The 27257-nt window shown below is 46.6% G+C and overlaps 1 protein-coding gene and 2 long non-coding RNA genes across 3 annotated transcripts; all 3 read right to left on the reverse strand.

Moving 5' to 3' along the window:
• Window positions 1–872: 872 nt before the first annotated feature.
• Window positions 873–4768, reverse strand: LOC142921750 (uncharacterized). The gene is made up of 4 exons (XR_012939638.1): window positions 4699–4768; window positions 4468–4520; window positions 2249–2353; window positions 873–2057 (listed from the first exon to the last, which is right to left on the reverse strand). It is a non-coding gene; the product is annotated as an uncharacterized LOC142921750 (long non-coding RNA).
• Window positions 4769–7325: 2557 nt separating this feature from the next.
• LOC142921834 (uncharacterized) lies at window positions 7326–15076 on the reverse strand. The gene is made up of 9 exons (XM_076063170.1): window positions 14916–15076; window positions 11891–11958; window positions 10502–10575; window positions 9934–9992; window positions 9732–9801; window positions 9507–9580; window positions 8743–8851; window positions 8508–8602; window positions 7326–7601 (listed from the first exon to the last, which is right to left on the reverse strand). Exons 1-9 carry the CDS (start codon window positions 15033–15035, stop codon window positions 7326–7328), a joined length of 945 nt encoding a protein of 314 aa, XP_075919285.1. The 5' UTR covers window positions 15036–15076.
• Window positions 15077–20804: 5728 nt separating this feature from the next.
• LOC116957681 (uncharacterized) lies at window positions 20805–26107 on the reverse strand. Its single transcript, XR_012939639.1, has 3 exons — window positions 25907–26107; window positions 22397–23184; window positions 20805–20890 (listed from the first exon to the last, which is right to left on the reverse strand). It is a non-coding gene; the product is annotated as an uncharacterized LOC116957681 (long non-coding RNA).
• Between the last annotated feature and the right edge of the window lie 1150 nt (window positions 26108–27257).

The following is a 27257-nucleotide window of genomic DNA, read 5'->3' on the forward strand; positions in this document are numbered from 1 at the left end:
CCCGCACATCGTGCACCTGAAGGGTTTCTCTCCCGTGTGTGTTCTCTGGTGGTTCTGAAAAACTGATGGCCATGCAAATGCCTTGTTACACACAGTACATTTGAAGGGTTTCTCTCCTGTGTGACTTCTCTGGTGCCGTGTCAGATTTCCAGTCCGGTCCGTGCTGTATGCACGCTGGTCGCATTGTTGACTTGTCGTACCGAGCTGCGCTGAGTGGCTTTGCTCCATCAGACCAATTCTGCAGAGGAAGCGTCAGCTGCAGACATAAAAAAAAAAGAATATCCACACCATCTACACGTCAGTATCGATGCACAGAGGAAAGCATATATACACAGTAACACGTGACTTACACGTCTATACTTAGTCATATATTCATGATATAGTGGAAAAGTGTCCCAACTTCATCACACGGGCTGTAATGGCACACAATGAGAGGGCAAATAGTTATAAACATGTCTGGAAGCCCTCGTATCTTCAAAATGAATGTTCACCCAAAACTCCGAGCACACAATTTCAGCTGTCTGGCTTCAAAAGGAATATTTATGAGAGCTAAATTCAGCTGACATAGCAAAGGGTGTTTAAAATAATACTATTTGTGTTATGCAGAAATGCATAAATTAACGTTCAATCGCAACTTAGAGGTGTGAATCCACACGGGCTGTAATGGCACACAATGAGAGGGCAAATGGTTATAAACATGTCTGGAAGCCCTCGTATCTTCAAAATGAATGTTCACCCAAAACTCCGAGCACACAATTTCAGCTGTCTGGCTTCAAAAGGAATATTTATGAGAGCTAAATTCAGCTGACATAGCAAAGGGTGTTTAAAATAATACTATTTGTGTTTATTCTCTGGATTGTACGATGCTGTGGAATGTTTGATGCACCATAAACCTTGGCCCAGTGTCAATAAAGCTAACAAACACACACATCGATATTGGGTAACATTATACTATAATCAGTAAGAACTTGTTTGCGATATCTACTATTTTCAGGTTTTATTTTATCTATCGTTTGAGTCAATTGACAAGCATTCATCCGAGAAAAAATAAAACCATGATTTTTAAACACACTGCCAAACTGTCTCAAAGCTTCACGATTTTTTGTCCGAAAGCTATTTATGGAACCAACGCTTAAGCTACACACACACACAGACGACATTGCCTGGGACTTGACACCTGTCAAGCACGCCGATTATTCACCGGCGTTTTATATCTTTAACCCGTCGATGCCATGCGTTTCAATAAACTCTACTTCCCTGGTGTCTACTTCCTGAACTCGGATAACCCTGTAGGGCAGTGGCTCTTCACAACCTGAGGGTGCGAGATTCCCTTTCTGGGGGGGTGCGAGACACGGCCAGATTTGTTTTCTTTAGAAGGTGAAAAAACAAAACGCAAATTTAGCGCGGATACGTTAGTACAACTACTTTGTTTCATCAACCCCTGTGTATTTATTGTGGCCTTACGTCCCACAGCGGGTGCAGAGGAGTTGCTGTGTACAGTAAAACCTTGGATTGCGAGTAACTTGGCCTGCGAGTGTTTGGCGAGACGGGCTACATTTGTAAATAAATATTAACTTGATAAACGAGCGAGGTTCTCGCAATACGCGCAGCGCACGTGTAGACACGCTTTGTACTGCCGGGCGTCACGTGATCACAACTGATGTACCGAGTGCTCTGATTATACGCGAGTGCTTTGGATTACAAAACACGTTTCCGGAACGAATCGTGCTCGCGATCCCACGGTTTCTACCGTATCGACGTCGTACGACGTTGTTAACGGCTGAGAGCCACAGGGGGTGGCAGGCTGCGGTCAAGGTGAAGAGACACCGCTCTCGGGGGAAGGACGGCCGGGGGTCGAAACGATAAAAGGGAGAGAGGGCGAAGGGGGAGGAGGAGGGGAACGCCTAAATGCGCCCGAATGAGCGAGCTGAAAAATAACGCTCCAACATTTACCTCTCCTGAGACAGCTCTGATTCCAGGACGTTCGCCGCGTTCAAGGCGTCTCTGAGGTCATTCTCCAAGACGCGCTCTTTTGCTTTCGCTCCGTTGAGCTCGCTCTGGAAGTTAAACGACGCCCCAAGATGCGGCGCCGGGCGACGCGAATTGCCACATTTGTGCGCGCAAAAAAGAGCATCCGCAGCGACGACAATTGACGCAAATCTACACGCGTTTGCAAACGATAACGCTCACAGGGAAGTGTTGCGCGGGTTATTATTTTACCCGTAGATTTAAGAAACGTTCGAAATACCTTGCTTTCGTTTTTCAGCGTTTCCATGGCGGCTATCCGCTGTTCCATTTGACAGACGGCTTCTTGGAGTGAAGCTCTCTCTCGTTTGAACGCGTCTAAGGATTCCTTCACGCAAGACACGACACGAGACCAACACCTCCTACGATACCCCAAGATGTGTTTATTGCACCACGGTGGGCGTAAGCTCTCGGATGCCGTAGCAATAGGTTTTACCCTTTTAACTGGCACCAAAAACTGACACCTTTATTCAAGGCATCATGTCTGCAATAACCGCAACACAAGCAGTCAAAATGCAAACAAAAAGACAACTCTGATAATGATATTGGCACTGTCCTTGAATTTGATTGGTCCACACCCGAGACGGCTTTTCTTAGAGCCTAGTCTCCACTGGTGTTGGACCAGAAGACGCCAAAAGGCGTACAACTCAAAAACAACGCACTATCAGAGTATTGAAGGCTCGGGGTGAGCATTTACATTATGAGACCTCCTTTGCCAGTAACAAGATATAGTAATAGGTTTTTACCCTTTTAACTGGCACAAAAAACTCAAATTCAAGGACAGTGCCAATATTATTATCAGAGTTGTCTCTTTTGTTTGCATTTTGACTGCTTGTGTTGTGGTTATTGCAGACATGATGCCTTGAATAAAGGTGTCAGTTTTTCGTGCCAGTTTGAAAGGGTAGAACCTATTACTATATCTTGTTACTGGCAAAGGAGGTCTCATAATGTAAATGCTCTCGGATGCCGTCTGAACGTTCCCTTTTTCCCCCCCCTCCCCCCCCCACGTGCTCCCCGAGCCTCTCGGGAGCCCAACGTGAAACGCCTTGCCAAGCAAAACAAAAAATATTGGGACGCGACCCAAAGGCCGTTGTGAGCACAGCGACGGAGACCGACGCAGTGGCCGGCGTTCCGTGTTTGATAAAATCGAAAAGCATCGTTAGACCTCCTTTGCCAGTGCCAAAATATAATAATATAATAGGGGTTTTCCCCCTTTTTTCTGGCAACGAAATTGAAACCTTTTTTTACAAGGATTCATGTCGCTGCATCGACCACAATACCTGCAGTCAAAACGCAAACAAAAAAACCTACTATGATAATATATATGTGGCATTGTCCTTGAAACTGATTGGTCCACACCTAGGGATGGCTTTCTTTTGAGCCTCGACCCAATTGGTGCTAGACCACATGACACCAAAAGGCGTCACACAGCTCAAAGACAATGCACTATCAAGGTAATGAGGGCTCGGGGTGAGCATCTACATCATTGGACCTCCTTTGCCAGTGCCAAAATATAATAATATAGGGGTTTTCCCCCTTTTTTCTGGCAACAAAACTGAAACCTTTTTTTACGAGGAGTCACGTCGCTGCATTGACCACAATATACCTGCAGTCAAAATTCAAACAAAAAACCTACTATGATAATATATGTGGCATTGTCCTTGAAACTGATTGGTCCACGCCAAAAGGCGTCACACAGCTCAAAAACAATGTACGCCTTTTGGCGTCATCTTGTCGAGCACCAATTGGGTCGAGGCTCAAAAGAAAGCCGTCCCTTGGTGTGGACCAATCAGTTTCAAGGACAATGCCACATATATATTATCATAGTAGGTTTTTTGTTTGCATTTTGACTGCAGGTGTTGTGGTTAATGCAGTGACGTGAATCCTCGTAAAAAGATTTCAGTTTTATTGCCAGAAAAAAGGGAAAAAACCCTATTATTATTATAAATCGAAAAGCGATTGTGTTTTTTTTTTGGGTAACAAAGTGCGAGCCCCAATACGGCAACGCTGCATAGCTTGCTCAAGCAGGTGACTTCGCTGGCGGAAAACAATCCCAACGAAATTGAACCATTTCAGAGAAGTGGGGCGGGTGGGAAGATAAATCTAAATCATTTAATGTAGCTGCTACAAAGCTTTGGAACCATCTAGCATCGTCTCTTAGCACCTTCACTCTGTCATCTCTGTCCTCACCTAAACCGACTGTTAAGATCACAAAAGTTTCAAATGTGAATGTAAATAGTACAATCTAATTGATTTATTTTAAAAATGTAAACCTGTGTAATTGTTCAAATAGAATGATTTGCTGAGCCACCATTGACAAAGGAGCTTTTTTGGCTCATTGGGCTTTACTTGGCTAATGAACTTGTGAACTACAATCGCGACGTTGAACGTCGTCCGCTCTTCTGGCTGATATTGCGATAGACGACATTGAAATGTGCTCACCAGCGTTTCGCGATGTTTCACGTCGTTATTGTCGCTTGCAATCTTCAAATTATCTAAAAATAATAATCGAGTGATAATATTAATTAAGGATTACCAATAAACGTTGGACAACGATGAAAATATATTAAACAGACGTTAACAATGTACACTCCTGATAGAGGTCAAATGTCGCACGTGCGATAAATAATTAACACTCGCAATGGTCACTGACACTCTCAAAACGTTGCCTACCTATTTCTGTATTTTTTTCACGAATATTTCTTTCAAGCCTGCTACGAATCTTAGCTTCTTCGCTGCGCCTGATAAAAAAAACATAACAAGACATCTGCCTCATTTAATTGTTTAAAAAAATGTCATACGCAACGCAGCACACAATCAATGCAAGACGAAAATCGTCCCCGTGTAGCCTTAACAGACTGTTGGGTCAAGTGCTGCTCGCGAGCATCATTGAAGGCCGGCACGGTACACGAGGGGGTGGGTGGCCAGCACCACGCCCGGCCGCCTTTGTCTCCCCAGTGGCGATGTTCACACACCGCACCAGGGTACTCATTTGAGGCCGAGTTGAGTGGAGGCCCGGGACCGGTTCGGATAATCGTCACGCGGACGTTGTGTTCGTGATGTGCGGCAGAAGCCAGATTAAACGATGCAGAAAACTGCATCGGTGAACAAACTGTACTCTATTATTGGTTCTTTTGGTAAAGTCACCACGTAGAAGGGAAACAATAAAATAATAAAAATATAAAACGATAAAATTCTCACGTGTGAAAACCACATATCAAGAAAATTTTCTTGCAGTGGTTTTCACACCTGAAGACGACCGTTTGAGTAATGGTCGAAACGTCGTGAGAATTTTTAATTGTTTTATATATATTTTATTATTTTGTTGTTTCCCTTCAACGTGACTTTACCGAAAAAACTAAGAATATGTACTGTATTTGTTTTGCTTTACAGATACAACAACAGTCAGAGATGTTCTACGCAATGCAGCGCCTTCCCCTTAGTAGCTCCCAACGTCTGAAATTCACAAACTTGAAAACTCGCTAATAACTTAATTGGGAGAAACACGAAGCAACTGTCGCCCCCTACTGCAAAATAATTGCAGACCCAGCGCATCGTGGCTGCTTCTCCCTCTCCCCCCTCCTCCGTTCCGAACAATGATGGACTCGTCCGTCTGAACAAAGCTCGTCGCTTTCCGTGGTGCTAACGTTGAAACAAGGAAAAAATAAACCGGCATGCTAATCCCTCACACTAACATTCTGCCTTTAACATCCTGCTAATCCAACACATTAACACAGCTATTTCAATGCTAAATTGTTCTGTTGATATGTAAACTCGGACTTTAACACCCTGCTAATCCAACACATTAACACAGCTACTTCAATGCTAAATCCTTCTGTTGATATGTAAACTCTGATTTTAACATAGCTACTTCCGTGACCAGTCACATGCTGATCCCTCACACTAACATCATGCTAATCTCCCAGTTACATGCTAATTTCTGACTTTAACATCTTGCTAATCCAACACATTAACACAGCTACATCAATGCTAAATCCTTCTGTTGATATGTAAACTCGGACTTTAACATAGCTACTACCGTGACCAGTTACATGTTAATTCCTCACATTAACATCCTGCTAATCTCCCAGTTACATGCTAATTCCTCACATCAACATCATGCTAATCTCCCAGTTACATGCTAATTCCTCACATTAACATCCTGCTAATCTCCCAGTTACATGCTAATTCCTCACATTAACATCATGCTAATCCAACACATTAACTTAGCTACTTCAATGCTAAATCCTTCTGTTGATATGTAAACTCCTTCGTCAAGGGGCTCTGCTCCTCCCACCCAGCTTAAAAGACACTGCCAAGCTTAGCAGTGTTCACTCGAGCGCCGTCTTCCCGACAGTTCTGTTCCTTCACCTAAGGAAGGCTACTTGTGTTGTGGCCGAAACGTCATGAGAATTTTATTTTATGTTTTATTTTTATTATTTTATTTCCATTCTACATGGTGGTGACTTTACCGAAAGAACCAAGAAAATGAATCCCTGCAGTCACGAAAGCTTTAAATGGAAATTTAAACTGTACTGTATTTGTTTTGCTTTACAGATACCACAACAGTCAGAGATGTTCTACGCAATGCAGCGCCTTCTCCTTAGTAGCTCCCAACGTCTGCAATTCACAAACTTGAAAACTCGCTAATAACTTAATTGGGGGAAACACGAAGCAATTGTCGCCCCCTACTGCAAAACAATTGCAGACCCCCTTCTAAACGTGAACACTGCGGGGCAGTGTCCTTCACTGCAAGGCCGGCGGGCCACGAGCGGCCCCTGGTGGCCTCTTGTGCGGCCCCTGACAATACCCAGATCTGAAATCACCTCCCCATCGTCGTCGTCGTCGTCGTCCTCGTGTGCTGCTGTCAAACCCAGCGGTGTTAAAACGTGTGGCGGCCCTCACGCTGTACCGTGTCTTATCGGCGGACGTGCCCCACCCCCCCCGACCCGCCCTCGCCCTCCGCCACCTCTGAAAATGAGTGAAGAACACCGCCGTGGGGCTTTCCTGCATCAACCAGCGTAGTACGTGACAATAGCGACGCAACGATAATTAATGTCTTCTTTGGTTCTTTCGGTAAAGTCACCACCACGTAGAATGATAATAAAATAATAAATTGATAAAATGACACGATAAAATTCTCACGACGTTTCGGGCCACGACACAAGCGGCCTTCATCAGGTGAAGGGACGAGAATGTCTGGAGGACAGCGCTGAGGCAGTCTCGTCCCTTCACCTGATGAAGGCCGCTTGTGTTGTGGCCAAAACGTCGTGAGAATTTTATCGTGTTATTTTATTTTATTATTTAATACAATTAATCCTTGCAGTCACGAACGCTTTAAATCGATGAATAACGTCTCGGCACGCGACACGTGCCGTGTTGTAAAAGTTCACCACTTGCCTCTGGCTGGCTGCTGCTGTCAACTCTTCGTTTGCCTTCTCCAGGTTTTGCACAATCACGTTCAGGTCCCGACGTTCGTGCTGCAGCTTGTCGCACGACAGCCGCAGCTCCGCGGTGCTTGCGGTGAACTCTCGCTCCTTCTCCGCAAAACTTCTCTCCGCGTTTTGCATCCCAGCCTGCATTCAGACCGTACGATGATGAAATCGATGAGGCGGGTGACCCGCTGCATTTGTTCAGATACAGTGAAAAAAGCTTGAGACTTTTCCAAAAAGGCTAAGAGAAAACCATTCCTTATTCGTGGTTCTTTCGGTAAAGTCGCCACGTAGAAGGGAAACTATAAAATGATTAAAATATTAAACAATTAAATTCTCACGACGTTTCGACGGCAACACAAGCAATCATCATCAGGTGTGAAAACCACAGCAAGAACATTTGGAATAAGTGGCGGTGAAAATTTTTTCTTGCTGTGGTGTTCACACCTGATGATGATTGCTTGAGTTGCCGTCGAAACGTCGTGAGAATTTTATTGTTGCATATTTTTATTATTTTATTGTTTCCCTTCTACGTGGCGACTTTACCCGAAAGAACCAAGAATATGAATCCCTGCAGTGACCAAAGCTTTAAATCAAAAAGAAAACCATTCCGTTAAAAATATCCAGTTAAGGAATGCAGACAATATTAGCGATGTAATAAATATGAACGGATACATATTCTTAGCTTTTTCGGTAAAGTCACGTTGAAAGGAAACAATAAAAATAATAAAATATATAAAACAATAAAAATTCTCACGACGTTTCGACCATAACACAAACGGTCATCATCAGGTGTGTCGGTTTGCATTAATGTATTTATTTTTAAAACACCGTTTAAACACCGTTTAAAAATAAATTAATTAATGCAAACCGACACACCTGATAACGACCGTTTGTGTTATGGTTGAAACGTCGTGAGAATTTTTATTGTTTTAAATATATTTTATTATTTTGTTTCCCTTCAACGTGGTGACTTTACCGAAAGAGCTAAGAATATGAATCGCTGCAGTCACGAAAGCTTTAAATAAAAAAAATGAACGGATAGGTCACCTGCAGCGTGCTTTCAACTTCCCGACGGCGATTTACTTCGAGTTTCAGGGTACCACTTTCTTTCTGCGTTTGCTCAAGCCGTGCTTGAAAGTTGCCTGTTAATTCACGCAAAACAAACGAAATCGGGATCGACTTTCACGGTCGGGACGTGCAGACATTTGCCCACCGCGCACACGCACAAACACATCCGGGCTCGTTGGCAATAAAAAGCGGGCAACTTGAAGTGTGCTCTCACGCTCTGTTTCTTCGAGTCGAGCGCAGCTTTCAATGGAATCTTGCAGCTTTTGCGAGGCCGTTTTGAGCTCTTCATTTTTTAACTCCAACAGCTCGGACATTTCTTTGGCCTAAGAGCGATGAGACGGAACTCTCTGTTTGCTAACTACTGAACGACAATGATAATAATACGACTTTACGCACGGATCTATGAAATTACCTACTGCTGGGCAAGGCGAGTTTTCTGGTTTGCAAGTCATCATTGAAGTCAGATAAGTTGTGTTTACCAGACTGAAATGAACTTGAGAAATCAAGACAAAGAGGTAGAAATGTGCACATCCCATATATTTCGTTGAACAAATGCGTTTAGGGCACTGAATACGTTCTAAAGTGGAAATAATTCACATTTTAAGCATTATATTGTTATACAGACGTTTGTAAATTGTAAAAGCAATGTATGAACACTGTACACAATGGCAATAGTAGGCATTAAAGGCAATAGTTTGGGATAGGAACATTAATATATCAGTTTTTATTTGAAGGTGATCTTGATCTTCCAAGGATATTTTATGATTGAGACAGGCATGCCTTTAGGAGCTACATTTCTTACATTTGAAATCAACAAAAATGTATGAGCCTGAATTATAACAGACCCTTGGGGTTTGAGCTATATATACACACTGGTTTGTAAAAGGTAATGCGTGGTCGTTTAATCCAATATTTTTTTTATCCCAACGTGCATTTAAAATGTGAGCAAAAGCGATCAGCTCATGAATTCACACGAACCTGGCTTTCTTTAATCGTCAACTTGTTTACAAAGTCCCACCGCGCTCTTCCCATCGCGTCCACAGCTGCTTCCACTGCGTACGACACACGCGTCGTACGTTCAACAAAGTGGCTGAGCGCGTCAATATTCATCCAGTAAAAACCACAACGGTCATCGATCATCATCGACGGTGCTCTGCGTATCACTGAGCAGCCGTGCATTGCGTCACCCGGCACGAGACTCACCTTTGCCCAACGCAATATTCTTGTCATTTTGAGACTTTAAATTCAATTCGCTGAAAGTCACCGCAAACGTCTTTAAGAGAGGATGACAGCGGGGATCCAGCATCAATGTTAAATGTGCACGTGCGTACGTTTATACCGTTACACGTTTCTCAAGAAATACAATTAAATGAAAACAAAATTTAAAAAGCATCACACATTTTACCTTCAGTTCTGCTTTCAGCGACGAATGAACAGCTTCCACTTGTTCCTGTTCTGTTTCAGCTGCCATTATCACCGTGCGGACGTGACCCACGTGAGTCAACGACAAGCAAGTTTAATCACTAAACGTGTTACACCGTCAACGTCCATTATCACCGTACGCACGTGACCCACGTGAGTCAACGACAAGCAAGTTTAATCACTAAACGTGTTACACCGTCAATGTCATTATCACCGTACGCACGTGACCCACGTGAGTCAACGACAAGCAGGTTTAATCGCTAAACGTGTTACACCGTCAATGTCCATTATCACCGTACGCACGTGACCCACGTGAGTCAACAATAAGCAAGTTTAATCGCTAAACATGTCACACCGTTAATGTCATTATCACCGTGCGGACGTGACCCACGTGAGTCAACGACAATCAAGTTTAATCACTAAACGTGTTACACCGTCAATGTCATTATCACCGTACGCACGTGACCCACGTGAGTCAACGACAAGCAAGTTTAATCACTAAACGTGTAACACCGGCAACGTCCAATGGTCGGCGAATGTTGAGAATGTACCTCTGGTTAATGTTTGTTGCACTGAAGAGGACTGGCCCTTCAGATCGTCACACATCTGCCTGGTGGCACGGATCCTTACGGACACGGGCACATTGCAAGGACGGCGGGTCAGAAAACCTTCGTAGGAACGTATCCGCCATTTTAAGGCAAAGCGCATTGCAGATGAAGATATTCTTGGTTCTTTCGGTGAAGTCACGTAGAAGGGAAACAACAAAATAAAAACTCACCGTGATTTTGTTGTTTTCTGTGACTTTACCGAAAGAACCAAAGAACGTGAATTCCTGCAGTCGCGAAAGTTTTTAAAATGAAAATGCAGAGAGGATGTTGGTGTCATCAACAAGTCGCTCGTTTGTTCTGCCGGCGTGACCTCTGACCTCCACCCAGTAGTCCACTCAGGGGCGGAGCAACAGGGGGGAATGGGGGGGGGGGTCAGCCCCCCCCCTGAAAATTTGGGGAAGTCGGTAAATCGGGATAACCGGATATCCGGCTGCTGCAAAATGCCGCAGGCTGCCACCTTGTGATGCCACCTTGTGTGCTGCCCTGCAGGCTGTCACCTTGTGCTGCCCTGCAGGCTGTCACCTTGTGCTGCCCTGCAGGCTGCCACCTCGTGTGCTGCCCTGCAGGCTACCACCTTGTGTGCTGCCCTGCAGGCTACCACCTCGTGTGCTGCCCTGCAGGCTACCACCTTATGATGTCACCTTGTGCTGCCCTGCAGACTGCCACCTTGTGCTGCTGCCCTGCAGGCTGCCACCTTGTGATGTCACCTTGTGTGCTGCCACCTCGTGCTGCCCTACAGGCTGCCACCTTGTGCTGCCCTGCAGGCTGCCACCTTGTGTGCTGCCCTGCAGGCTGTCACCTTGTGCTGCCCTGCAGGCTACCACCTTGTGCTGCCACCTTGTGATGTCACCTTGTGATGTCACCTCGTGCTGCCCTGCAGGCTGCCACCTTGTGCTGCCCTGCAGGCTGCCACCTTGTGCTGCTGCCCTGCAGGCTGCCACCTTGTGTGCTGCCCTGCAGGCTGCCACCTTGTGTGCTGCCCTGCAGGCTGCTTGAGCGGCAGCCTTGCGAACTTATCGAACTTACTGGCCACGTCGGCGGCTCCGACCTATTAATAAACTCCGCAGCTCAAATCTAATAATAAGTTTTATACATTTGTGGTGCCCATTGGAAAACACAAACACACTGAGATATCTCAGAATGTTGAAGTCAGCAACCCCCCCAAAGTCAAAATCCTGGCTCCTCGCCCCTGAGTCCACCGGACATCTCTGAAATCTACCGGACATTTGTTACAAAAAAAAGAGCTTCATTGCTCTTCGGGTTTCTCCAGTAAGTTGAGGAACCTAAACAGAGGACAGAGATGAAATTCGAGGGAAATGAATAACTTCTTACTTCTCCATTAAATCTCCTTTGATGTCAATCACGTCTTGAAGTTGCGCGCTGAGGTGTACATTTTCAAGCTGAAAGGAAACACGACACACACACTTCGCTGAGGTGACGCATACCGCTTCAACACAGTTGTCTGATAATTGTTATCTGACACACAGCACTGATAATGATGTTCGGGTTTCATAAAGCATCGTCAATCATGCAGACAAAGCGATCGCTGAGGAACCACAGACACGAATCTTATTGCTGTCCAGTTGAAGCTACAAACAGATCAGAAGCACCTTTAAATCATTGTCTTGGCAAACCAAGTGTTTCTCTATTTTAGTTAACAATGACGAATGATGAGTGGACACAATTACCAATCATAATGATGACTATGGGGAATCCACAAAAACAACCTAATCGTGATTATAACCAGACGAAATTAATGAGTTTGAAACAATATGCAGACTAAGATAATGTAGCAACGTTATTTGAGATGCCACTGCATCTCCCATTGAGCACGGTTGGCTACGTACGGTGTGAAAGAAGTTCAACATACACACACGCAGCACGGTTGGCTACGTACGGTGTGAAAGAAGTTCAACAAACACACACGTAGCACGGTTGGCTACGTACGGTGTGAAAGAAGTTCAACATACACACACGTAGCACGGTTGGCTACGTACGGTGTGAAAGAAGTTCAACATACACACACGTAGCACGGTTGGCTACGTACGGTGTGAAAGAAGTTCAACATACACACACGTAGCACGGTTGGCTACGTACGGTGTGAAAGAAGTTCAACATACACACACGTAGCACGGTTGGCTACGTACGGTATGAAAGAAGTTCAACATACACACACGTAGCACGGTTGGCTACGTACGGTGTGAAAGAAGTTCAACATACACACACACATAGCACGGTTGGCTACGTACGGTGTGAAAGATGTTCAACAAACACACACATAGCACGGTTGGCTACGTACGGTGTGAAAGAAGTTCAACATACACACACGTAGCACGGTTGGCTACGTACGGTGTGAAAGATGTTAAACATACACACACGTAGCATGGTTGGCTACGTACGGTGTGAAAGAAGTTCAACATACACACACACATAGCACGGTTGGCTACGTACGGTGTGAAAGAAGTTCAACATACACACACATAGCACGGTTGGCTACGTACGGTGTGAAAGAAGTTCAACATACACACAGTGCACTGAGGAAAACCAAACCTGATCATTGGCTACGTGTCTACGTCAAAAGATTGATGAAGTTTACCGATTAGCTGACAATAAATGTTTGGGTTTGGAGAAATGAGGAGCCACTCACACCAACATTGAATGAAAGCGTTCCACTGCTTTAGTCGACAAGACTAAGAGATATATTTTTGGTTCTTTCGGTAAAGTCACCACGTAGAAGGGAAACAATAAAGTAATAAAAATATAAACAATAAAATTATCACGACGTTTCGACGGCAACACAAGCAATCATCGTCAGGTGTGAAAACCACAGCAAGAAAATTTTTAAAAAGTGGCGGTGACATTTTTTTCTTGCGGTGGTTTTCACACCTGATGATGATCGCTTGCGTTGCAGTCGAAACGTCGTGAGAATTTTATTGTTTTAAATTTTTATTATTTTATTTTTTCCCTTCTACGTGGCGACTTTACCGAAAGAATCAAGAAGAAGACGAAGAAGAGATTTGAAGTTTACGTCACTGCAGGAATCCATAATCGTTGGTTCATTCGGTAAAGTCACCACCACGTAGAAGGGAAACAATAAAATAATAAAAAATATAAAACAATAAAAGTCTCACGACGTTTCAACTGCAACACAAGCAATCATCATCAGGTGTGAAAACCACAGCAAGAATTTTTTTTTAAAGAGCGGCGGTGAAAATTGTTTTCTTGCTGTGGTTTTCACACCTGACGATGATCGCTTGCGTTGCAGTCGAAACGTCGTGATAATTTGATCGTTTTACATTTTTATTATTTTATTGTTTCCCTTCTACGTGGCGGTGACTTTACCGAAAGAACCAAGAATATGAATCCCTGCAGTCACGAAATATTTAAATAAAAATTTAATAAGACTAAGAGATTTGAAGTTTTTCGTCACCGCAGGAATCCACAGTCTTTGCTTTCATTCAAGTAAAGTCGCGTAGCGCGTATAAAAATACAACACAAAATAATGAATCAAATCACGACGTTTCCATCGCGACACCACAGGCGGCGGTCGTCCTCAGGCGAAAATAAAAAATAAAAATTAAACCTCTTGCTGCTGCTGCTGCTGTTGTTGTTGTTGTGACAGGACTCTCTCGCTGGTTCAGCAGTTCCACTGCAGGGATTACTTTTTTTACCGCCCGAGGACAAAGCGCTTGAGGTGTTGCGATCGAAACGTCGTGGACATTTTATCATCTTTATACCTACCACGTGACTTTACCGAAGTAACCAAAGATTAAAGGCCAAGAGAATGACCGCGCGCAATGCACAAATACTCCGCGGAAACTCGACAAGTCGTCGGCCCGCAAACCAACTCAGCCACCCCTAGCGACAAAATGCATTTGCTTGTTTCTCTAAATAGCAGTAACACTAAATCACTCATATTACGGGAATACAAACGCTTTATTTTTTTAAACGCAGCTACGAGGTTTTTTTTTAGGGGGGGCGCATTTAGACCCGAGGGTTAAGGTCGTTTTTCCTCACCTAATTTTTGAATATCACGAGTTTAATTTAATAATTATAATGACGTACATTGTAATTACTCTCCGGATCAGCCTGCATCACAACCCCGCGAACCACCCGGAGGAGCGTGGAGGACCACCGGTGGTACGGGGGAGGGAGGGAAGGTGACCACACTGTGAGAAGCACTGCTTTAGAGAAATGAGACCACTTACTGCTGCTGCTGTTGCCCACCTGTGTTACTCACAGCCCTGAGGACCACCCGGAGGAGCGTGGTGGACCACCGGCGATACCGGGGGTGAGTGACCACACTGAGAAGCACTGCTTTAGAGAAATGAGACCACTTACTGCTGCTGCTACCCACCTGTGTTTGTCGAGTTGATTTCTGCAGAGCGTCGGCCGTCTCCTGGGCCATTCTGACAGCTTCCTCCTTTTTGCTGAGCTCAGAGTGAACTCTGACCTTCCAAATGTTCAACTTGTTCATTTCACAGCGCAAATAATTGTACGTCCTTGACACGTGATCTTTATTCTGCGAAGAAAAAAAACCAACCAAACACAACACACGGCATGAGGAGCGTGTGTCAGCAGCTTCCCAAGCCGTAGTGTCGTGAACACATCAAGATTTTCCGCTGCCCGATGACCGATTATTCGCGATAAACGTTCTTGGGTTGGCTCGCGTAAGTGTGTGTCGTTACCCTCCACCACCCGACCCAGCCAGTGAGGTTTGTCACGTAAACAAAACGCGCCAGTGAATTACTACTCCGGCCCACCGGTGTGTCGGAGAGTAAATCCACAACATTTACACATTCATACTTTACGCGATATAACCAAAAAAACATTTATTATACGAATATAATTGGTCACGAAAGCCTACGTGTTGAACTGATTATTATTACTCCATTTCAACCGAAAACTCGATCAAGTCATGTACAAGCACAAATACACGGTTTTTTATTTTTTAAATATACTTTCCCTCAAAACGTCTTTGCCAAGTGCTGTGAACGTAAAAAGGTTTAAGGCACAGATCTGAAATTGTTTGATCGTAATCACTGCTGGCAAAAGGGCCTCCACTAGAGGGCGCTCAGTAGAGGCTGAACTCTTCCACGCTGTTCAAGACGTCTTGGAAGAGAAACCCTCACTAGGGGCTGAACTCTTCCACGCTGGGGAGACGTCTTGGTAGAGAAACCCTCACTAGGGGCTGAACTCTTCCACGCTGTTCAAGACGTTTTGGAAGTGAAACCCTCACTAGGGGCTGAACTCTTCCACGCTGGGGAGACGTCTTGGTAGAGAAACCCTCACTAGGGGCTGAACTCTTCCACGCTGTTCAAGACGTCTTGGTAGAGGAACCCTCATTAGGGGCTGAACTCTTCCACGCTGTTCAAGACGTCTTGGTAGAGGAACCCTCACTAGGGGCTGAACTCTTCCACGCTGTTCAAGACGTCTTGGAAGTGAAACCCTCACTAGGGGCTGAACTCTTCCACGCTGTTCAAGACGTCTTGGAAGTGAAACCCTTACTAGGAGCTGAACTCTTCCACGCTGTTCAAGACGTCTTGGTAGAGAAACCCTCACTAGGGGCTGAACTCTTCCACGCTGTTCAAGACGTCTTGGAAGAGAAACCCTCACTAGGGGCTGAACTCTTCCACGCTGTTCAAGGCGCCTTGGTAGAGAAACCCTCACTAGGGGCTGAACTCTTCCACGCTGTTCAAGACGTCTTGGTAGAGGAACCCTCACTAGGGGCTGAACTCTTCCACGCTGTTCAAGACGTCTTGGTAGAGAAACCCTCACTAGGGGCTGAACTCTTCCACGCTGTTCAAGACGTCTTGGTAGAGAAACCCTCACTAGGGGCTGAACTCTTCCACGCTGTTCAAGACGTCTTGGAAGAGAAACCCTCACTAGGGGCTGAACTCTTCCACGCTGTTCAAGACGTCTTGGTAGAGAAACCCTCACTAGGGGCTGAACTCTTCCACGCTGGGGAGACGTCTTGGAAGAGAAACCCTCGCTAGGGGCTGAACTCTTCCACGCTGTTCAAGACGTCTTGGAAGAGAAACCCTCACTAGGGGCTGAACTCTTCAACGCTGTTCAAGACGTTTTGGTAGAGAAACCCTCACTAGGGGCTGAACTCTTCCACGCTGTTCAAGACGTCTTGGAAGTGAAACCCTCACTAGGGGCTGAACTCTTCCATGCTGTTCAAGACGCTTTGGTAGAGAAACCCTCACTATGGGCTGAACTCTTCCACGCTGGGGAGACGTCTTGGTAGAGAAACCCTCACTAGGGGCTGAACTCTTCCACGCTGTTCAAGACGTCTTGGTAGAGAAACCCTCACTAGGGGCTGAACTCTTCCACGCTGTTCAAGACGTCTTGGTAGAGGAACCCTCACTAGGGGCTGAACTCTTCCACGCTGTTCAAGACGTCTTGGTAGAGAAACCCTCACTAGGGGCTGAACTCTTCCACGCTGTTCAAGACGTCTTGGTAGAGAAACCCTCACTAGGGGCTGAACTCTTCCACGCTGTTCAAGACGTCTTGGAAGAGAAACCCTCCCTAGGGGCTGAACTCTTCCACGCTGGGGAGAAGTCTTGGTAGAGAAACCCTCACTAGGGGCTGAACTCTTCCACGCTGTTCAAGACGTCTTGGAAGTGAAACCCTCACTAGGGGCTGAACTCTTCCACGCTGGGGATACGTTTTGGTAGAGAAACCCTCACTAGGGGCTGAACTCTTCCACGCTGTTCAAGACGTCTTGGAAGAGAAACCCTCACTAGGGGCTGAACTCTTCCACGCTGTTCAAGACGTCTTGGAAGTGAAACCCTCACTAGGGGCTGAACTCTTCCACGCTGTTCAAGACGTCTTGGAAGTGAAACCCTCACTAGGGGCTGAACTCTTCCACGCTGTTCAAGACGTCTTGGAAGTGAAACCCTCACTAGGGGCTGAACTCTTCCACGCTGTTCAAGACGTCTTGGTAGAGAAACCCTCACTAGGGGCTGAACTCTTCCACGCTGTTCAAGACGTCTTGGTAGAGAAACCCTCACTAGGGGCTGAACTCTTCCACGCTGTTCAAGACGTCTTGGAAGAGAAACCCTCACTAGGGGCTGAACTCTTCCACGCTGTTCAAGACGTCTTGGTAGAGAAACCCTCACTAGGGGCTGAACTCTTCCACGCTGGGGAGACGTCTTGGAAGAGAAACCCTCACTAGGGGCTGAACTCTTCCACGCTGTTCAAGACGTCTTGGAAGAGAAACCCTCACTAGGGGCTGAACTCTTCCACGCTGTTCAAGACGTCTTGGTAGAGAAACCCTCACTAGGGGCTGAACTCTTCCACGCTGTTCAAGACGTCTTGGTAGAGAAACCCTCACTAGGGGCTGAACTCTTCCACGCTGTTCAAGACGTCTTGGAAGAGAAACCCTCCCTAGGGGCTGAACTCTTCCACGCTGGGGAGAAGTCTTGGTAGAGAAACCCTCACTAGGGGCTGAACTCTTCCACGCTGTTCAAGACGTCTTGGAAGTGAAACCCTCACTAGGGGCTGAACTCTTCCACGCTGGGGATACGTTTTGGTAGAGAAACCCTCACTAGGGGCTGAACTCTTCCACGCTGTTCAAGACGTCTTGGAAGAGAAACCCTCACTAGGGGCTGAACTCTTCCACGCTGTTCAAGACGTCTTGGAAGTGAAACCCTCACTAGGGGCTGAACTCTTCCACGCTGTTCAAGACGTCTTGGAAGTGAAACCCTCACTAGGGGCTGAACTCTTCCACGCTGTTCAAGACGTCTTGGAAGTGAAACCCTCACTAGGGGCTGAACTCTTCCACGCTGTTCAAGACGTCTTGGTAGAGAAACCCTCACTAGGGGCTGAACTCTTCCACGCTGTTCAAGACGTCTTGGTAGAGAAACCCTCACTAGGGGCTGAACTCTTCCACGCTGTTCAAGACGTCTTGGAAGAGAAACCCTCACTAGGGGCTGAACTCTTCCACGCTGTTCAAGACGTCTTGGTAGAGAAACCCTCACTAGGGGCTGAACTCTTCCACGCTGGGGAGACGTCTTGGAAGAGAAACCCTCACTAGGGGCTGAACTCTTCCACGCTGTTCAAGACGTCTTGGAAGAGAAACCCTCACTAGGGGCTGAACTCTTCAACGCTGTTCAAGACGTTTTGGTAGAGAAACCCTCACTAGGGGCTGAACTCTTCCACGCTGTTCAAGACGTCTTGGAAGTGAAACCCTCACTAGGGGCTGAACTCTTCCATGCTGTTCAAGACGCTTTGGTAGAGAAACCCTCACTATGGGCTGAACTCTTCCACGCTGGGGAGACGTCTTGGTAGAGAAACCCTCACTAGGGGCTGAACTCTTCCACGCTGTTCAAGACGTCTTGGTAGAGAAACCCTCACTAGGGGCTGAACTCTTCCACGCTGTTCAAGACGTCTTGGTAGAGGAACCCTCACTAGGGGCTGAACTCTTCCACGCTGTTCAAGACGTCTTGGTAGAGAAACCCTCACTAGGGGCTGAACTCTTCCACGCTGTTCAAGACGTCTTGGTAGAGAAACCCTCACTAGGGGCTGAACTCTTCCACGCTGTTCAAGACGTCTTGGAAGAGAAACCCTCCCTAGGGGCTGAACTCTTCCACGCTGGGGAGAAGTCTTGGTAGAGAAACCCTCACTAGGGGCTGAACTCTTCCACGCTGTTCAAGACGTCTTGGAAGTGAAACCCTCACTAGGGGCTGAACTCTTCCACGCTGGGGATACGTTTTGGTAGAGAAACCCTCACTAGGGGCTGAACTCTTCCACGCTGTTCAAGACGTCTTGGAAGAGAAACCCTCACTAGGGGCTGAACTCTTCCACGCTGTTCAAGACGTCTTGGAAGTGAAACCCTCACTAGGGGCTGAACTCTTCCACGCTGTTCAAGACGTCTTGGAAGTGAAACCCTCACTAGGGGCTGAACTCTTCCACGCTGTTCAAGACGTCTTGGAAGTGAAACCCTCACTAGGGGCTGAACTCTTCCACGCTGTTCAAGACGTCTTGGTAGAGAAACCCTCACTAGGGGCTGAACTCTTCCACGCTGTTCAAGACGTCTTGGAAGAGAAACCCTCACTAGGGGCTGAACTCTTCCACGCTGTTCAAGACGTCTTGGTAGAGAAACCCTCACTAGGGGCTGAACTCTTCCACGCTGTTCAAGACGTCTTGGTAGAGAAACCCTCACTAGGGGCTGAACTGTTCCACGCTGTTCAAGACGTCTTGGAAGTGAAACCCTCACTAGGGGCTGAACTCTTCCACGCTGTTCAAGACGTCTTGGTAGAGGAACCCTCACTAGGGGCTGAACTCTTCCACGCTGTTCAAGACGTCTTGGAAGAGAAACCCTCACTAGGGGCTGAACTCTTCCACGCTGTTCAAGACGTCTTGGTAGAGAAACCCTCACTAGAGACTGAACTCTTTCACGCTGTTCAAGATGTCTTGGTAGAGAAGCCCTCACTAGGGGCTGAACTCTTCCACGCTGTTCAAGACGTCTTGGTAAAGACACCCTCACTAGGGGCTGAACTCTTCCACGCTGTTCAAGACGTCTTGGTAGAGAAACCCTCACTAGGGGCTGAACTCCTCCATGCTGGGGAGACGTCTTGGAAGTGATGGTAGTACCCACACTTTACCCCACCACATGCGGCCTGCCATTCAACTGCGGTGTACCAATATATACTGCAGAGTGGACAGAGGTGGGACATTGTAGACACGTGCCTATTAAACCTGGCACGCCTGGACATCACGACCTTGTGGACCGCAAGTCCAACGTGCTGAACCATTGCGCACCGTGGCAGCAGCCCCAAGCTTCGTGAAACTAAATAAATTTTCACTTGAAGCTTTCGTGACTGCAGTGATTCACATTCTCGGTTCTTTCGGTAAAGTCACCGCCACGTAGAAAGGGAAACAATAAAATAATAAAAATATAAAACAATTGAATTATCACGACGTTTCGACTGCAACACAAGCAGCGATCATCGTCAGGTGTGAAAACCACAGCAAGAAAATTTGAAAAAAGTTTTTTTTAAACGTCAGTACCACGGAGAGCGATTTGGCAGCTTGTTCAGATGTCTGAAACGTCGCGAGAATTTTATTGTTTTATATTTTTATTATTGTATTGTTTCCCTTCTACGTGGTGACTTTACCGAAAGAACCGAGAATATGAAACTAGATGAATCGGTATTTTCTTAGAATGACCGTATTATTAATGTGAAATAACGATGCACATCTGTGGGCACGTTTCAATGTGATCAGCGAGTCATCTTGCCTCTTGCCAATCAAGCGGCACCGGCGGCAGCGGCGGCGGCGGCGTGCTCTGCTGAGGTTGATGCTGCTCAGTGATGTTTGCTTGAGCTGCGAACAAAAATTGCGCACAATTAAGTTAAAGTACATCCTAGATTTAAAGTTTTCGTGACTGCTAGGATCCATACTCTTTGGTTCTATTGGTTCTATTGGGTTTATTTTCACCTACGTGACTTTACCCAATAGAACCAAAGAGTATTAAAGTACATCGTTCATAATAGCACCGCACGAGATGTACATTGGTACACGTTGACACACGTATCGCTTTTTAGAACTTTCCAACTGAGGTTTAGTGCTCAGCTCAGTCGGGGTGTCTGTCGGCAATGAGAGGTTATGATGAGCATCATAAATATGAATAAATCTTCAGTAAAATTGCGTTCTGATATAAAGTGCTTGCCCTGTAGAAAAATCGGCGAACTGACCAAAAGTTTTTTTCCAATGTATATCAGCCGTTTTTTTCCAAAAAAACTTTGGAGACAAAAGCCAGCGTTAAAGGAACCCATCAACTAAACGAAACTAAACTTGTTATTTTACCACGTAAGAGCCCGCTCGGATACGTAGCTCTTGTTCAGAAGCGACCTGGCCACAGTTGATAAGCTCAACAAAGTGGTTCCTCACCACGTGTCAATGTATATCAGCCGCATTACTCTTAAACGTCACGTTTTTCTAAATGCGCGGGGAAACAATGCAGGGCATGGAGCAACATCAACACCGCCGTGGGGAGAACGCGCAAACTTTCAAACGCACGGGCGTCAGGGGTCGGGATCGAACCCACGACCCTCCTGCGTACCAGGCGAGGTAGTTAACATCTCCTAGCCACCGTGATGATGATGATGATGATGAGAGAGAGACACGCAAACTCCAAATACACAGCAACAGGCGTCAGGGGTCGGGATCGAACCCACGACCCTCCTGCGTACCGGGCGAGGTAGTTAACATCTCCTAGCCACCGTGATGATGATGATGATGAGAGAGAGACACGCAAACTCCAAATACACAGCAACAGGCGTCAGGGTTGGGATCGAACCCACGACCTCCTGCGTACCGGGCGAGGTAGCTAACGTCTCCTAGCCACCGTGATGATGATGATGATGAGAGAGAGACACACAAACTCCAAATACACAGCAACAGGCGTCAGGGGTCGGGATCGAACCCCCGACCCTCCTGTGTACTAGGCGAGGTAGTTAACGTCTCCTAGCCAACGCGGTCCACCTGCCCTAGGCACGCACACCTAGGACGAGCCGCTTTTCATCGCGACGTGACGGACGTACCGCCTCTTGCGTTCCTGGGGCAAGCGCTGCCTAACCATCGTTATCGTCAATGACTAAGCAGAGCGCCGCACCGTACTTCTGACGTCAAACGCCGGTTGAAAAGCGCAAGCGGAATTCGTGCTCGGCGATCAATGTGGACATCGGAGGATTGAGATCGTTTTAAGTAAAATAAGCGGCGCGATTGGTTTACAGATCGGAGCCAGGCGATACACGGGGCCATGATCCACAGCTGAAACGAATACCTTGACCTTGGCGGTGTCACTTGACCATGACCAAGTTGACTGACCTTGCAATAGCATCCTCTGTGCTTGACCTTGTTGAACCTGTCCAGTTTCACCACGACCCACTTGACCTTGTCCAAGTTGACCCCAAGCGTGACCCAATGGCTCCTGGACTTGGCCCAGTGGACAGAGAGATTGCCTTGGCTGACTCAGGCCCTGATTAGGTTGACCTCGGCCTTGCCCCAGCAGACCATGGGCGTGCCCTGACAGTCCCTGGCCCTGCTCGGGTTGATGCTGACCCTGTTTTGGCTGAGTCTGACCTCGGCCCAATTGGGGTTTTTTTTTCCCGTCGTGATATTGGCTCTGCCCTGGCTGATTGTGGCCTTGAATTGCCACTCCGTCACCTTCCCCCGGCTGACCCTGCCCTTTATTACCCCAACCTTGAGTCGATGGCCCCTGCCCTGGCTGATTGTGGCCTTGAATTGCCACTCCGTCGCCTTCCCCCGGCTGACCCTGCCCTTTATTACCCCAACCTTGAACCGATGGCCCCTGGATTTGCCCCCCAGATTGACCTTCACCTTGTCCCATCTGACACCACCCGTGACCCAACATCACCTGGAATGGCCCCGTTTGACCGCGACCTTGCCCTGGCTGACTCTGGCCACGGCTCGATGGCTCCCGGACCTGCCTAGATTGACGGTGACCTCGTTCATTCTCTGAAACACTGCCCAAGATGCACCGTATTTTGAAGTCGGGGAGCGTGGAAAAACTGCTGCCCAAATTTCGGCCGAAGGTTTCATTGTCGTTCCCCTCCATGTTGTATTCTTTGCACACTCCTCAGATAGCCGTCTTCCTGCATGACGCACAGACACCGTGTACGTGCACGCAAGAAAAAAAACAAATGTGGAATTTATTAAGACAGCGCCACTGCTGCAGAGCAATCCAGATGGCACCAGCGAGATCTCTCGGCAAAGCAACTTACAAGTTTAAATGGGAATCATTTTTTTTTTAATTGCCACCGCCCGTCTGTTTACGCTGTAGCGTTAATGGAGGTGGGGGCAAACAGCGTTGTTGCTGCAATTTTTACATTTTTTAAAAATACGAATGCAACAAGTTTCCCAATACGTCAATCGGTAATTGTATTTTCATGGTGTTACTGTATTGATTTTGTGCTTTGCTGCACTGACAATGAGAATCTAGATTCATTTGTCGATTTAAAGCTTTCGTGACTGCAAGGATTCATCTTCTTTGGTTCTTTCGGTAAAGTCACCATCACGTAGAATGAGAAAATAATAAATTGATCAAATAAAATAACACAATAAAATTCTCACGACGTTTCGGCCACAACACAAGTGGCCTTCATCAGGTGAAGGGACGAGACTGTCTGGAGGACAGCGCTGCAGCGAGCGCTGTCCCTTCACCTGATGAAGGCCACTTGTGTTGTGGCCGAAACGTCGTGAGAATTTTATCGTGTTATTTTATTTTATTAATTTATTATTTTATTCTCATTCTACGTGGTGGTGACTTTACCGAAAGAACCAAAGAAGATGAATCTAGCTTAACATCAAAGTTCTTCAACTGGAGTTCCCTCAACGTAAGGCCTACCCCGTGCTCCTGATCATTGTGACCACACAATGCTATAATTAGCTGACACGTGCCTATTGATCCAAGAGCCACATCGAGTGAAAATTTTTTTTCTTAAGTGTCCTGCATTTAGTTTTTATTTTATTTTAAGATGTAATAACAGTTGTGCTTATTATTGTTATCATACACGTGTGGGAGGAAATCGCAGCACCGGGAGAAAACTCCACGTGGCGTGCGAGGGGGAAACACTCAATCCCCCCCCAAAGAGATGGAAAGTGATGGCGATTTGAATACTTGCTGCCACTGCCTTCACCTGGCGTGCCCAGGGTATGGCCATCCCCTCGACGCCCACGGGAATAGAATTTCACAACATGTTGACATGTTTACACCAAACAATAACACAAAGATCCCACACCGTGTAGCCTGTAACAGGCTGTAGGGGCAAGTGCTGTTAGCGAGCAGCAGCTATGAAGGCTACCGGCACTGTGGCACACGAGGGGGGTGGGTGGCCAGCACCACGCCCGGCCGCCTTTGTCTCCCCAGTGCTAGCGATGTTTTACTACTACACACCGCTACACCAGCTACTCGTTTGAGGCTGAGTCGACCTAGGGGAGTCCCAGAATCGGTTTAGATAATCGTCGCCGGCGGTGTTGGAAGGCCCGAAGTGAATCACTCAACAACAACAACACGGTGTGGTGATTAGACCACTAAGCTAGACACATTGTCAAGGCCCCAAGGGAATCACTCAACAACAACAACAAGGTGTGGTGATTAGACCACTAAGCTAGACGCATTGTCAAGGCCCCAAGTGAATCACTCAACAACAAGGTGTGGTGATTAGACCACTAAGCTAGACACATTGTCAAGGCCCCAAGTGAATCACTCAACAACAACAACACAGTGTGGTGATTAGACCACTAAGTTAGACACATTGTCAAGGCCCCAAGTGAATCACTCAACAACAACACGGAGTGGTGATTAGACCACTAAGCTAGACACATTGTCAAGGCCCCAAGTGAATCACTCAACAACAACAACACAGTGTGGTGATTAGACCACTAAGCTAGACACATTGTCAAGGCCCCAAGTGAATCACTCAACAACACGGAGTGGTGATTAGACCACTAAGCTAGACACATTGTCAAGGCCCCAAGTGAATCACTCAACAACACGGTGTGGTGATTAGACCACTAAGCTAGACACATTGTCAAGGCCCCAAGTGAATCACTCAACAACAACAACACCACGGTGTGGTGATTAGACCACTAAGCTAGACACATTGTCAAGGCCCCAAGTGAATCACTCAACAATCTCTCTCTGTAATGATGATGATGATGATCGTGAACAATGTCTCTCTGTAATGATGATGATGATTGTGAACAATCTCTCTCTGTAATGATGATGATCGTGAACAATGTCTCTCTGTAATGATGATGATGATCGTGAACAATCTCTCTCTGTAATGATGATGATCGTGAACAATGTCTCTCTGTAATGATGATCGTGAACAATCTCTCTCTGTAATAATGATGATCGTGAACAATCTCTCTCTGTAATGATGATGATCGTGAACAATCTCTCTCTGTAATGATGATCGTGAACAATCTCTCTCTGTAATGATGATGATCGTGAACAATCTCTCTCTGTAATGATGATGATCGTGAACAATGTCTCTCTGTAATGATGATGATCGTGAACAATCTCTCTCTGTAATGATGATGATCGTGAACAATGTCTCTCTGTAATGATGATGATCGTGAACAATCTCTCTCTGTAATGATGATCGTGAACAATCTCTCTCTGTAATGATGATGATCGTGAACAATCTCTCTCTGTAATGATGATGATCGTAAACAATCTCTCTCTCTAATGATGATGATCGTGAACAATCTCTCTCTGTAATGATGATCGTGAACAATCTCTCTCTCTGTAATGATGATGATGATCGTGACGTCTGGCACAGATGATGATAGAGTTAGGCCCAAATCAACCTTCGGCGATGCTTTGATCCGCCGGCGATTGTAAGCGCAGGAGTCGCCTCGATTGTTGCGGCCTGTACGCCTTGCGGTATACTTCGTACAACTACAGACTCCTAAAGCAACTTAACGAGACGTGAAAGTTAAAACTTTTAAAAATAAAACCAAGCCGCGCTGCGTGAGTAGAATAGTGACGCTCGCGCGCCAAGAATCGACTCTTTAAATCGAGAGCAAATGAATCGAAGGTTGTAGATTCCTTTAGAATCGGCCTATTCACGTTTAATCGATGCCACAGGCGCTCACCGGATATCGATTCTCGCCGGTCGTGCACCGTGCGATAAAGGTCCGTTACCCGAAACGTCGCCTATTAAATATTATTCCCCCCCTTTTTAAAGCCGGAGTTAACGACGACTGACGCCGTTGAGTTCGGGTTTGGCTAATTGTGTTGTGTGCCCGTTGCCCCACTGCCAAACGCAGCGCCACCAAATCACGTGGTTAAGTAATCGATTTCAAATGGATAATCGCAAATCGAAACGACGATTTTCCAGCAGCGGCTTGGGGGCCATCGACTGAGGCGAACGTCACCGGTGGCGTTCACGTTCGGTGTGTGTGTGTCTGTGTGTATGTATGTGTGTGTCTGTATGTGTGTGCGTATGTGTGTGTGTATGTGTGTGTCTGTGTGTCTGTGTGTGTGTCTCTGTGTGTGTCTGTCTCTGTGTGTGTCTGTGTGTGTGTCTCTGTGTGTGTGTGTCTCTGTGTGTGTGTCTCTGTGTTGTGTCTGTCTGTGTGTGTGTCTGTGTGTGTGTCTGTGTGTGTCTGTGTGTGTCTCTGTGTGTCTCTGTAAGCCTCACGCAGCCCGTCAGGGAGACTACACGGGGGAGACATTTGTGTTGTGTTTGTGTCTCTGTGTGTGTCTGTGTCTGTGTATCTGTGTGTGTGTCTGTGTGTATCTATGTGTGTCTCTGTGTGTTGTGTGTGTGTCTCTGTGTGTGTGTCTCTGTGTGTGTGTCTCTGTGTGTGTGTGTCTCTGTGTGTGATGTGTGTGTCTCTGTGTGTGTGTCTCTGTGTGTGTCTCTGTGTGTGTGTCTCTGTGTGTCTCTGTAAGCCTCATGCAGCCCGTCAGGGAGACTACACGGGGAGACATTTGTGTTGTGTCTGTGTGTCTGTGTGTGTCTGTGTGTGTGTCTCTGTGTGTGTCTGTCTCTGTGTGTGTGTCTGTGTGTGTGTCTGTGTGTGTGTCTGTGTGTGTCTCTGTGTGTCTCTGTAAGCCTCACGCAGCCCGTCAGGGAGACTACACGGGGGAGACATTTGTGTTGTGTTTGTGTCTCTGTGTGTGTCTCTGTCTGTGTATCTGTGTGTGTGTCTG

This window comes from Petromyzon marinus, unplaced genomic scaffold, assembly GCF_048934315.1.
Source record: "Petromyzon marinus isolate PM22_M1 ecotype Great Lakes invasive population unplaced genomic scaffold, UKy_Petmar_22M1.pri1.0 PM_G_Scaffold_9, whole genome shotgun sequence".
Lineage (NCBI taxonomy): Eukaryota > Metazoa > Chordata > Hyperoartia > Petromyzontiformes > Petromyzontidae > Petromyzon > Petromyzon marinus.